A 13,883-nucleotide genomic window follows, 5' to 3' on the forward strand; every position below is an offset into this window, starting at 1 on the left:
TCACATCTCTAACTCCTATTCCAGGGGATCCTATGCCCTCCTCAGACAACCAAGCAGGCATGTTATACAGACAAGACTCTCATATGCATAATGAAGCTAAACATTTTAAAGATATTCCTGAGTCATCTAGTAGCATCCTTTTGTATTGTTGATAGAAAGAGGCTTAGTTTTCTTCCCCAGGTATTTATGGCTGGAATGACAGTCAGTCCAGGGTTCCTAATGTCTAGTCCAGGGCATACTGCCTGCATCTAGCTCCTGACAGGGGGCCCTGGCTGAGACAAGCTAGCTTTGACTATCACCTGACAAGTGAAACGAGTGTGTATCTGGTCGATAAGACCACCATTCTCCCTAGCACAATACATTCTAAAAGAACAGCTTGGGGGCTGGAGAGATGGCTCAGCGGTTAAGAGCACCCAACTGCTCTTCCAGAGGTCATGAGTTCAATTCCCAGCAACCACATGGTGGCTCACAACCATCTGTAATGGGATCCGATGCCCTCTTCTGGTGTGCCTGAAGACAGCGACAGTGTACTCACATAGATAAAATAAATAAAATCTTAAAAAAAAAAAAAAAAAAAAAAGAACGGCTGGAAAGCCAGTCACCCATAATGTCACCTCTACCACCTCAGGAGCAGCCTTTTCAAGTTAAGCACCTATGCAGAACTCTAATGGGATCTATTTTGAGATGTGAGAGAAGCTATGCTCTTCTAGTCAAGAGCTCTTAGGTAGAGGAGTGTTTGCCCTTGAGAGAGGAGATGACCTAAGTTAGGTATGAAATGCCATCTGATTTTAAGGAGGGAGAATTTTCAAAGTGAGTCTCATTGTCATGTGTTTTCCAGGCTTTTAGTGGGGGTTTGCTCCAGGCAGGAAGTTGCTTCACCCTCCCTCTAACTAAATGCAACGATGCTATCAGCGTCCCAAAGGCAAGTGCACTTTCCTTGGAAGACCAACAGAATTCATTTCCTCTTCCAAACTGCTCACAGATTTCTTCCCAGAAATGGAAGGGACTGATGCAACAGATACTTTAAAAAGGCCCAGGGCTGCCAGCTTACCTTCCTTCCAAGTTGCTGTTCATAAACTGACAAGAAAATCCGTCAGTTGGGCTGGGGAAATGGCTCAACACTTAACAGCATTGACTGCCCTTCCCAAGAACCAGGGCTCATTTAGTTCCCAGCAGCCACACTGCTGCTAACAACTGCCTGAGACTCCAGTTTCAGATAACCTCATACCTTCTGCTAGCAACCATGTGCAATGCAGGAACACTGCCTGTACAGATGTACACAAAGGCAACATGCCCACACAGAGAAAACAAAAATAAAACCCCGTCAGATTTTTATTGCCTACATAGTTTGAAAAGTCTCTGATGAAACTTGGCAGTCTACAAAGTCTGGAAAATATCTAACTTAAGCAGTTAACTCATACGTTCTTATCCATACACTCCCTTCAGTCAGGGATAACCAAGGTATATGGTAGAGCCAGGCTGATGTTACTTTCACTCTTCCGCCTCCCAACTGTGGGAATACAGTTGTGTGATACCATGCTCAGGTATCTGTGAACTTCCAGCTAGTAACCAATACATATCTCTCTTTGTTTTGTTTTGTTTTAAATGGGGTAGACAGTAGCCCTGGAACTCTCTATATAAACCAGACTGGCCTGGAGCTCACAGATAACCACTTACCTAGATTTACAGCCATGTACCACCACACCCAGCCTAATACATAGAACTCTTAGATGACAACCTTGAACAGCATATTATAGCTCAGGATGTTATGGTCAGTGGTTACTATACATGTTAGCATAGGCAGAGCCAGGTCCTGCTGATACAGAATACATAGTCAAAAATATATAAACTGATAAATGAAGGGAGCTAGAGAGATGGCTCAGCAGTGAAGATGGAGTCTCTTCCAGAGGATGCAGGGTCAATTCCTAGCACCCACATGGCCGCACACAACTGGAACTCTAGTTGCAGAGAACTCGGACACCCTCACACAAACATGAATGCAGGCAAAATACCAATGCACAGAAAGTTAAATTACTTTATTAAAAGCTCACAGAGGGAGAGACTTGAAATCATTTGCATTACCAGTAAGAACTGCAACAGTTGGTGCCCCTCCCCCTTCTGGAAAGGGTCTCTGCAGCCCAGGCTGAGCCTCCCAAGTGATAGGATTTATAGTCTGTGCTAACACACCAGGCAGGTGAACTCTTGACCAACAAGAAACAGACATTTCTTCTCTGGGTCCTGATTTTTTTTTTCTAACTTATTTCAACAGAAAAACTTGCCCCCACTGTATTCTATCTAATTCCATCTAATTAGCAGCAAAATCACTGCTTAATAAACCTTCATTCCCAAGTTAGTAATTTTCTTTTTGTGTCTGTGTCCTTGACGATCTAGGGCAATAGGACTGCTTGGTACAGTTGAGTGCTTTCACTTATTAGCACCCTCTCGTTCTAAATTAGGCTGTCCTGGTGTACCCAGGACCTCCTGCATGCTAAGAAGTCACTCTCACTGTACTGCCAACACACCTTTCATTTTAAGCAGGGTCTTTTCCTCTTTTTAAAGACAGGTGGTTTTATGCAACTCAGGCTGGCCTTAACTTACTATGTAGTTAGGGATGGACTCTGCCTCCAACTGCTGAGATTATAGATGTGTGTGCCACTATACATGGCTGAGAGAGGGCCTTTCTGCTCTGCTTGAATGGCTGGACTTACTACCATGTAAGCTAACGGCAGCTGAATTTGCTTCCATGCTCTGCCCGTTACCCCTCGCCTCTATGCTCACCAGTCCTCTCCATTGGAAATCCTTGTATGCAGTGGCTCAGGGGCAGGTTAGGCTGTGCACAGGTAGGCTTCACGTGGTAGCTATAAAGTCATGTGGATCAAAGTTCTACCTAATACTAGTCTCTTACCCCTAACAAACCCTCTTATTTATTTTTGCTACGTAGGCCTCGGATCTACAAGTAAAATAAATCAGTATTTCAAGATTCATGATGGGGTCCAGAAATCTGGAAAAAAAAAAATCACAGATCATGGAGAATAGCTGAAACATGGAGCCTGTGAAAAGACACGAGGGATAAGCACTTAGAGGAAGCACACTTAGCACTAACTCCAGAAGGGGAAAAAAAGGAAAAACAAAACCTTAGTAATGCCTGCAGAAATTGAGCATCGTGCAGCCTGCTATCCTTGAAAAGCTCCTATGTTAGGGTGGTAAGGTGGCTGGGGTAGCATGGATTTTTGTAAGAAAAGAGAGCCCCCCACTCTCACCCCGGACAGCAGCACTCCCCAAATCCAATGGACCCTTCAAGAGCTAAAGTGGACTCACTCAAATTACAGGGCCTCAAGAAAGTCTTGTATCCTTTCTACTAGGAAAACTCCAGGCTAAAAGTTTAGCTATATAGCAAGCTGTCAGAAAGCTCCAGTGCTACTCCACAAAGCAAAATACATAATTATAAAAAAGTTAGGGGTTGGGGATTTAGCTCAGTGGTAGAGCGCTTGCCTAGCAAGCACAAGGCCCTGGGTTCAGTTCCCAACTCCAAAAAAAAAAAAAAAAGTTGTGTATGAGTGTCTGATTGTAGGTATATGAGCACAGCCTGTGGCTGTGGAGGCCAGAAAAGGTCAGAGCCATAGGAATGGAGCAGTACACAGCCATGTAAGTTATGGGAAGCAAACCCAGGTTCTCTCTTAAGAGGAGCAAATGTTCGTATTCTTGTCTATCTCTCCAGCCCCTAAATGCACGATTCTTTAAATATGAAAACAAATTTCTACTGTCACACACTCACTACCAACTACCATACATGATGATCCCAGCACACAGGAGGATCAAAAAGGAGGGCAGTCTGGGCTGCACAGACCATGTTCCAAACAAAAACATCCTAAAGTCTAGGTCTGGCCATATGGCTTTATTAGAACACTTATCTAGAATATGTGGTCCAAGTTTAAACTCTTCCACAAGGAAGGAAAAACTCTCAATGACCTAACAGAAAAAATCTAAATAATCTCACAGTGGGCAGCTACTGTCCTTGGTAACAAATCCCAGTAAGAACAGAGCAACTATCTGCACTAAATTTATTAGCCCTACCTCACCAAAGCCTAGTGCCTCAAACCTTCCAGGGTACACAATTTTAATTGTTTAATCATAGTAAAACTTACTCTGGTGACAGGCTATTGTTATACAGCAAGCCACGCTCACCTGAATTTGCAATAGTCTCTTGCCTTTGCTGGAACTATGTATGTAACTCAAGCTAAAATAAAATTTGTGGTAAGCTTCGTGCTCCAGCCTCCTGTGTGCAAGAAACACACACACACACACACACACACACACACACACACACACACACACACACACACACAAAATCTGAGGAGCTGGGGAGCTGGCTCTGATTTGGTTCCCAGAACCCACATGGCTGTTTACCAGCTGTAACTGCAGTTCTAAAGGGACCAACAACCTCATCAGGCCCCACAGGGACAGTTATCACAAACTCTCTCTGGCACTTGAACAAACCTTCAGTTTTGCCACAGCATCAGTCTGAACACCACAAAAGTAGTCTTGAGACAAGACTGAGATACTGCAGGAAAATATTTAATAATTGCCATATATTTCTCTGAGAATGTTATTACTCTCAAAATGGGGAGTCTCTTTTTAAAAGACACTCATCACATAACACATTCTCTCAGGCTGTAAGTGGGAGGATCCCAAAAATGCCACCATAAAGGTCTCAGGAATTGTTAAAATTAAAACAACCAATTTCTAGTCCTAGAATCTGGAATTCAAGTCAACCTGGGAGAAAAGTCCTTTTAAAATCATTTGAAATAACACATCACAACCCAGTGTTCACATACATGTGTAAGATAAAATAGGTATTACAAAATATTCTTTAACATGCCATGTATAGTGTCCTATTTAAAATTTAAAAGCTAGCTATTATCCATTTACTTTCCATTACCTACTAACTGGTCCTAATTACATTTTAAAAAATTAAAAAGCACAACTAGCACCAGGCACGGTGGCATATACTTTTAATCTCAGTTCTCTAGTGGCAGAGGTAGGCAGATGGCTCTCTTTGAGTTCAAGACCATCTTATCTACATAGTTCCGAGCCAGCCAAGGCATCCATGAGACCCTGTCCCAATAATCAGTGCATTTAAAAATAACCTAGAATTCTGATTCCAAATTATTTTGTACATTAAGTTTTATTTTTAAATGGCCTTCCCAAAATTTTTTACTACTTAAAAAAGCAAGTCTCCAATTATTTAGGTCATAAACATTTCAGTACATACATTCTGTTAGAGGAAAACTTGTCTTTTAACTTAGTCAAAGCTCAATGTGTACTATATAGAAATACGATCTCTTCCAATTTGAATAATCAGGGTAAAATAGTAATCTGAAAACAATTATTTTACCTAAAAATCTAATTTAATCATATGTATATTAAAATGAACTTTGAGTTTGCCTTATTATCTACAGTTGTACCAACTTCCCTGCAAAACGTTATTTCATTTTTTTTTTCGGAGCTGGGGACCGAACCCAGGGCCTCGCGCTCGCTAGGCAAGCGCTCTACTGCTGAGCTAAATCCCCAACCTCATTATTTCATTCTTTAAAGCTGGAAAATTTCCCATACCCTTTATCCATTACTGATGGTGGCCATCTGGCTCCAGTTTGTTCATGGTGGATCGGCCACAACACTGACGTGCATGCGCCTGCACCCCTGTGGCACACCAACTGGAGTCTTGAATAAAATGCCAGGAGTGGCACAGCAAGGACTTTTAGGTCTGTAAGAAACCTTTATATTGACTTCCAACAGTGGCTGGACTAGTTTTATTCTTACCAGCAGTGAAAGGATATCCCTTTTGTCTACATCTTCACCAGCAACAAAAGGGGTGGGGGTCAGGAACTGAGGAGATGGCTCAGTGTTTAAGAACACTGGCAGTTCTTAGAGGACCCAGATTCAATTCCTACTCCCAGCTCCAACATGGTAATTAATAATCTTTAGCTCCGTTGGGGATTTAGCTCAGTGGTAGAGTGCGAGGCCCTGGGTCCGGTCCCCAGCTCTGGGAAAAAAAAATCTTTAACTCCAGTTCCAAAGGATACAACTCCAAGGGTTTATGTATAAGGCAGTATAAGGCATGCATGTGGTACAAAACATGTGTCCAGAAAAATCAACCATAGAATATAAAAAATAAAAATTATATATATATATAATATATATATATATAATATATATATATATATATTGTGTGGGTGACTGCTTGCTTACATGTATGTATGTATGTATGCCACATGAATGCCTGGTTGCCCTGGAAATCAGAAGAGGTCATTGGTGCTGAAATAAAGAGACTATGAGCACCATGTGGATTCTTAGAACTGAACCTGCTCTGTTTTGGTGGTACAGAGCTTTAATCCCAGCACTGAGGAGGCAGAGGCAGGCATTTTTGAGTTCAAGGCCACCTTGGTCTCCAGACCAAGTTCCATAACGGCCAGGACTACACAGAGAAACCCTGTCTCAAAAAAATTTAAAAATAAGTATTCTTAAGAGCTGACCATCTCAGATATTTTATGACTGCATTCTGACCAATAAAACCTACTGCCATTTTTAAAATACAGTTTTAAGTTCCAGTAACAAAAAAATGCAACACTGACAAATATGAGCTTTTGCAAAAGGGAACTTTGTCTTTTTCTTGTTAAGGTTGGCCCGGAACTCATCCTGCCTCCCATGTTCTGCAATTAAAGGTGCGTGCTGCCACACCCAGCCTTAGAGAGTAATTTCCAAAGAGCTCAAGGCAAGGGCTTGATGGACAGCAAAACTGCCTCGTGTACCATGAGGCCCTGGTACAATGCCTAGAAATGAAGTTTAGAGAAGAAAGCCCTCACTGTGGCTTTGACGTATCCTATCACACTTCTGATATACACACACTGCCTGAAGACGTCATCTGTCCATCTAGTGCTGAGAGGCTCATAAAGCACAAGGGCAGAGACACCAGAAATTTAGTTGTCAACTTCTCCTAAAGGGAGAAAACATTCTTACTTTCCAGAGATTACCTTTCAATGTGTGTACTTGTGTAAGAATGCCCAAGGAGGCCAAGAAGGTTGGATCCCTAAAGTTGGGAGTCACAGGTGGTTGTCCATGTGAGTTCTGGAAACCTAAGCAGAATCCTCTGAAAAAGCAACCAGCACTTCTACCTGCTGACTTACCTTTCAGGCCTTGCAGTAAATGTGTTCAGAGTACAGACACCAAAGCACACTTGAGAGGCTGCTCTGCCAATCCATCATGTGACTTCATGGAAATTCATTGGCTCTTAAGACACGAGTCTCCCAAATCAAATTCACAAATTCTCATCTTCTTTAAAATATTTGTAATCTAAAGTAGTCTTGCCAAATGTCTCCAGTTTTTCCCTCCTTTGTGGGGGCTCTAGGATCAAATGAGCGTTCTAAATTAAGGCTTGTTTTGAAACCAACTCTCAACTACACAAAACCCTGGCTGACCAAACTTCGCTGCCTAACTCTACACCCCCCCCCCAAAACAATGGGATTAAAGGAAAACACAAGGCCTGGTTATCATCAATTTACATCCCATCACAAGCTTATTGAAAAGCTGCTGAATTCTTTTGGTTCTTTTTCAAAAACAAAAAACAAAAAAAACAAATGAAAGATGTTCTAGCATGCACAAGGCTCTGAGGGGAGGGAAGCAAGAAAGAGTGTAGAGGAAAAAAGTGGAAGCCAGAGAGCAAGCATGGGGCAGCTGTAAACGTTGCACTGGTCCGTGTTCATGTTTAGAAGAGGACAGACGATGCTATTTTACATGCTATTTTGCTTTTTCTCAAATTATGTTGCCTTGAAGATCATTTCTCAAACTAGTAAGTTTAAAAATAATTGATATAAAAACATCATTTTGAATGTAGACAGAATCCTCACTGAGTGGGTTATGCTCATATAATGTAAGCACCATTGTAATCCCAGCCAAGGCACTCATCATCACATCATTACCTGTTCTAGTTTTCAAATGTTCACTTTATTACACATGACACCTAACCAGTTATCATTACATCTGAGGAAGACAACCCATGAGGCTATCTGGAGAAATATAGTCCAATTTTACAGTGCCAGGCACCCTAGACAAGTGTACCACAATGCAGAAATATGGATATCACCATTATATGTTACATAAAGAGAAATAGCAACAAACTTCAAAAAGTAGTAAATTTGTCTGTTCTTAAAATATGGGTATGCAACTGTTACAAAGCCATAATAAATGGTTTTATAAAATGTAGTTTTATTTTATGTTACTCTGCTGTTACATAGGGCATAACATTTTCACAAGGCTTTTTTGGGACTACAGTCAATGATTAGCAAACACACAATATAGTGGTCCAACTCTCTAAAGAACAATCACTGGACAAACTGGATACCCCCTCACATGTGCACAAATCTGCATGGAAAAGTACTAAAGTTTAGACTTGGACTTGTGTACTTTATTTCTCCTTCCTAGTGTATTAAGAAAGGACATGCATTTTAATTTGCCCAAAGCAATGCTTGTATTCTGGCAGCAACATGCTACTTCTGTCACAAGGTAAAGTGAATACCAGAGCTACGAAGGCAGGAGGTGTAAGTGAATTTTTATTGGGAAGGAAGTTGTCAACTTAAACAGCAGCAAATGAAGAATGCATAAGGAAACGCCCTGTTGTCACAGACAGATGTAACCTCCAGAATGTGACACAGGAGACATTTCAATCTGTGACCCCCAAGCCCGGATGCATTAAGCGCTTTCCCATTCAATCTAACACTTCTGGATTCCTACTAAAAAGGAATTTGTAGTAAGAGCATGGAAAAGTTGCTTCTGAAAGGAAACCCCCAAGAAAGTTCAGAAAAGGAATGTAGAAATCAAGACGTTATTATTACAATCACTTTAAATTGTAATGCACTACCATTTCCATATCTTCACAGTAATACAAAACACAGTCACTTGCAGAACTGGTTCAGATTACTTAAATACCAAATGTGCTGTCAGTCCTCTACACAAGTGTCTGGAAGTTACTCGTGTTTATATGAAATGAAGCTATTGATACTTTTCTACAGCAGTAACTGCACACCAGGAAGGTGGAGACAACACAAACCAAGGGATGGAGTTTTCCCAAAGCTGCAGTGTGAAAAGACTATAAACAGTTGACCCCATACACATGAATGGGCTTCCTTGCTAGAGGAAATCCAAGTGGAATAAGGAATGGAGATGTAAAAAGGTTTTCTTGAGGGGAAGGAGGTTGGTGTCCTGGATGCCTTTAGTTCTCAGCCCCCTCAGCTGCATCACATTCTTCTCCTGCACTGTCTGATGTCCATAACTATAGAAGAAAAGAGAACCATGGTACATTATTACTTCCATGCAGACATTAAGTCCCTTAAAATGTCAATCCTTTAAGCAAGAAGATGATCAAGACTGTCCTATCAACCCTTCAAAACAGAGCCTAACAGACATTGACAAAGCCACAGAGATGCATATATTCATACATATGTGTACTATGTATGGGCAGTATCACCCATCTACAGGTTCCTCCTTGAGGTCCTGCTCTGACTTTCCTCAAGGATGGATTACCACATGTAAACCAAATACATCCTTCCCCTACCCAAGTTGTTTTTGGTCGTGGACTTGATCACAGCAATAGAAAGCAGAGACCAAGACAGTTCCTAACACAATACCAGTAAAGTAGTAATTACAGAACACACAAAGAGAATACTAAGAATTCCATGTTCTTCATTCTCAAAAGTGAACCATTTTCCTTGAAAACAGTACTGAAATATAATTTATGAGAATAAAGCAAGACCTATATAAGAAGAAAATCATGGTTTTTAACTGTTTCCAAGTACATGAAGGGGTCAACAGAAAAAGCAACAGAATTAATCTGTACTGACAGAAATTTAAATGGGGGTTGGGTGATAAAGGCTACAGAAACATAGCGTGAATATGTGTACATTAACTGAATGCTAAAACTAGAGTATTCCAAGATGTTAATAAAAAAAGAGGAAGCAACATGTCAGCAGTTGATAAAAACCGCAATCAGTTCAGAAAACAGAATTTATCAATACCAAGATGCTACTTGCAACTTAACCATGAACTCATCTGCTCAAGAGAACTGAACAAATATATGAAAAGGCATCATTCCCTCCTGTTCTTTGTTTAGTCTAAGATATCATCCTATCACATTTTCTTGAAGATACTGTTTCTCAATTATTTCCTGCTATACTTTGGATCTAAAATGTCCCCACAGGCCTACGCTAAAGTCTCAGATCCTCATGCTGTGCCATTAGAGAGGTACAGAGAGATAGTATAACCCTAAGAGGAGGTATCAAGTTAGAGAAAGCTGTGTCACTATGGGAGCACCCTTGAAGGACACTGACAAGTTTCTTTCCTGTGGCTGCCAGGAGAAATGCAGGTCTTCACCTCATTGTCAAGCTGTTCATCACATGCCAAAGCTACAACTATAGACTGAAACCTTTGAGTCAAACTAAATGTTCCCTTGTTTTAAAGTTGTTCAATCCAATCTGTCACAAGGACAGAACACTAATGCATCCTTTATCTACTGCTTAAGAATGAGGGAGAAAAACCAAAGGAAAAGATAAAACAGGCTTTGGCTTACAAGCAGAGGTAAATTTACACATAGGTGTAGCCTCTGTATTGGTTAGCTCTTTTTGTTTAACCTGACATAAGCCAGAGTCATCTGGGTAAAGGGAACAGTTAACTGAGGCAATGCCTCCATCAGATTAGCCTGTAGGCATGTCTTTGGGGCATTTCTTGACTCGTGATTGGCCTGGGAGGACCTAGCTTCAGCATGGGAAGTGTCACTCCTGAGCATGTGCTTCTGAGTAATAAAAGGAAGAAGGCTGAGCACGTCATGGAAACAAGCCAGTAAAAGCAGCACTCCTCCATGGCCCCTGCTTCAGTTCCTGCTCTGACTACCCTCTTCTTCTGAGACAGGGTTTCTCTGTGTAGTCCTGGCTATCTCGGAACTCATTTTATAGACCAGGCTGACCTCAATCAAACTCAGAGATCTTCTTGCCTCTGTCTCCTAAGTGCTGAAATGAAAGGTGTGCACCACCACCGCCTAGCTCCTGACTTCCCTCTACGGTGGAGTATAAATCAATTCTGAAAAAACTGTAATAAATTCTTCTCTTCCCAATGCTTTTCAGTCATCATGTTTCCACAGTGCAATAGACTACAAACAAGAAAACCCTCTATCAAGTGTCCAAAAACAACTTAATTTTTTAAACCTTTGTAGGCACAGGCATGCTGCCTGAATACTGTGTATGTACAGTGTCCATGGGCCAGAAAGAGGGTGTTGGATCCCTTAGGACTGGAGTTTGTCCATTGTGAACCACTATGTGGGCACTGAGACTCAAACCTAGGTCCTCTGAGAGAGCAATCGATGTTCCTAACCACTCAATCATCTCTAGCCCTCCCACGTAAACTTTTGGTAAAATAAGGAGATTCTAACACATACAGAATCCCTAATTTGTTATTCCTAATTTACTCAAAGAAAGGAAATATTAGAATTATACAAGCTCTCTACATTAACTGTTATTGTGTTCAACTAAGTCAAATAGCAATGATAACACTGTGTTCCTATAACTTTCATAGAAAGGTTTGATAAAATACCTCTTCACCATGAAGACACTTCTCCAAATTTTGTAAGAGACTATGGAGCTCTAGTTATACAGTATTAGTGCACACCTTTAACCCCAGCACTTGGGAGGCAGAGCAAGCTGGTCTCTGTGAGTTTGAAGCCAGCCTGGTCCACAGAGTGAGTTCCTGGACAGCCAAGGCTACACAAGAGAAAACCTTGGGAGTTGGGGATTTAGCTCAGCGGTAGAGTGCTTGCCTAGCGAGCACAAGGCCCTGGGTTCGGTCCCCAGCTCCGAAAAAAAGAAAAAAGGGAAAAAAAAAAAAAAAAAAAAAAAAAAGAGAGAGAGAGAAAACCTTGTCCCCAAAATAACAACAAAGAGGCTATAGCTTTTCTATACCTGCTTCCAAAAGGCATGAACATCAAAATGAAGTTACTGTTGTTTCTGAAAACAGACATACAACACGGAATAGCTTACTGTTAAGTTGTCTCTAAGCAACTGCATGATGAGGGTGCTGTCTTTGTAGGAGTCTTCATTCAGTGTATCAAGCTCGGCGATGGCTTCATCAAAAGCCTGGTAAAGTTAAACAGCGAGTAATATAGTCAATTCAGGAACAGAAGCTAGCCAGTCTGCAAATACAACCCTGTGTACCACCACATTATGGTAACACTAGGGAAGTAGTCCCTTGGAGATCTAGTTTAAGATTTTGTGAAGGTTCTTCCTTCAGGTTCCTCCCATTTGGGAGAGTTCTGGCCTCACCCTTCCTTACTAAAGCAATACTTGCTCTGCTTCTTAAAAAAAAATAAAATAAAATAAAATAAAGAGAATTACTATATCGTGAAACTCACTCTAAGTATTTACATAAACACTTGTTGGTTCTTTCACAAGATACACAGTATATTAACAACACTTACATATTCTTACAAGAGCTAATGTAGTTACACTGCCCTTCTAAGACACCAGGGGAGGGTGATACAGGCTTCTACTGCCCAAACTTGGCAGGCACTCCTTTCCAGCATTTGATGTTTCCTGCCTAAAGTTATTTTTACTTCTTTTACTACTTTGCCCTCTAGGCTTTTCAGTCAGACATTACTATTTAGAATCACAGTGAGAGAACTATTTAGGGGCTGGGAGGTAGGTATGGGGAAGAGACACTAATGAAGAAACTGTGTCTAACACACATAAAAATGGCCTCCCTTGAGCACCCAAATACCTAAAAGTTAATGTACTTAGTTTCTTAAACACCCTTATAAAGAGGCATGAACTCAACAGATCTCACCGTTTTAGCCAGTGTGCAGGCAAGCTCGGGATTATTAAGGATCTCATAGTAAAATACAGAAAAGTTAAGAGCCAGCCCCAGGCGGATCGGATGTGTAGGTTGCATCTCTTTCTTGCTTATATCAAATGCCTCTTGGTAGGCTCCTTGGGAATTTTCTATCGTTTCTGTGAGTTGAAAGGGGGAAAAAAGTTAAGAACAACAGCAAAAGTATCTATCCAATATATAGCATGCTAACAACTTTAATATATAGGTATCTGGCTATTCTGAATCACCATAGCTCCACTGTATTTAAATAAAACTATGGAGACCACAAAGACAGTGGATAAAGAAAGGTGCTTGCCACCAAGCTTGACAACACAAGTTCAATCTTTGGAACCCACATGGTAAAAGATATCCTCTCATCTCCATGTATGTGCTATGGCATTTAGGCACACACATACTTTAAAAAAAAAAAAAAAGTCAGAGAAAGGGGCTGAGAAGCTGTGGCAGGACAAGATGGCAGAAAGGAAGTTGTTCCACATTTTTCTACACTGGAGATTACCCCCAAGTATGATGTAGTCCTCCTGCCTCTGCTGCACAGGTGCATAGCACCACGTCCAAATAGAGGTGTGTGTCAGAACTCAGGCGTTCTGGCACAGACGGGCGAATCCACTGATGGACACACAGCATAACAACTAAGGGGAGTGGAGGCAACTGGCCTAATTACGACAGGAGCCTACCTAGCAGCTGACTGAGGCAGATGCACATACCCACAGACAAACATTGGATGGAGGTTGGGGATCCCTATGGAAGAGTTAGGGGAAGGATTGAAGGCTCTCAAGGAGATTGCAACCCCACAGGAAGACTAACAGTGTCAGCTAACCTGAACTTCTGAGAACTCCCAGAGACTGAGCCACCAACCAAAGAGCATACATGGGCTGGTCCAATTCCCTGGCACATATGTAGCAGAGGGCTACCTTGTCTGGCCTCAGGGGGAAAGGATGCACCTAATCCTGCAGAGACTT

The 13,883-nt window shown here is 41.4% G+C and overlaps 2 protein-coding genes across 2 annotated transcripts in view; both read right to left on the reverse strand.

The window, feature by feature from the left end:
* Adam17 (ADAM metallopeptidase domain 17) overlaps positions 1-7,322 on the reverse strand; it is a 62,108-nt gene extending 54,786 nt beyond the window's left edge. Inside the window, exon 1 of the mRNA XM_063262376.1 lies at positions 7,185-7,322. The gene's annotated coding sequence lies outside the window, so the exon portion shown is untranslated. The remainder of the gene's footprint in view (positions 1-7,184) is intronic.
* Positions 7,323-7,989: 667 nt separating this feature from the next.
* The window catches only part of Ywhaq (tyrosine 3-monooxygenase/tryptophan 5-monooxygenase activation protein, theta), a 30,518-nt gene continuing 24,624 nt past the window's right edge, over positions 7,990-13,883 (reverse strand). The window contains exons 4-6 of the mRNA NM_013053.1: positions 12,880-13,043; positions 12,078-12,173; positions 7,990-9,325 (exon numbers count right to left, since the gene is read on the reverse strand). Of these exons, the coding sequence (NP_037185.1) occupies positions 9,266-9,325; positions 12,078-12,173; positions 12,880-13,043 (320 nt within the window). The 3' untranslated portion in view covers positions 7,990-9,265. The remainder of the gene's footprint in view (positions 9,326-12,077; positions 12,174-12,879; positions 13,044-13,883) is intronic.

This window comes from Rattus norvegicus, chromosome 6 (assembly GCF_036323735.1).
Source record: "Rattus norvegicus strain BN/NHsdMcwi chromosome 6, GRCr8, whole genome shotgun sequence".
NCBI classification, from domain to species: domain Eukaryota; kingdom Metazoa; phylum Chordata; class Mammalia; order Rodentia; family Muridae; genus Rattus; species Rattus norvegicus.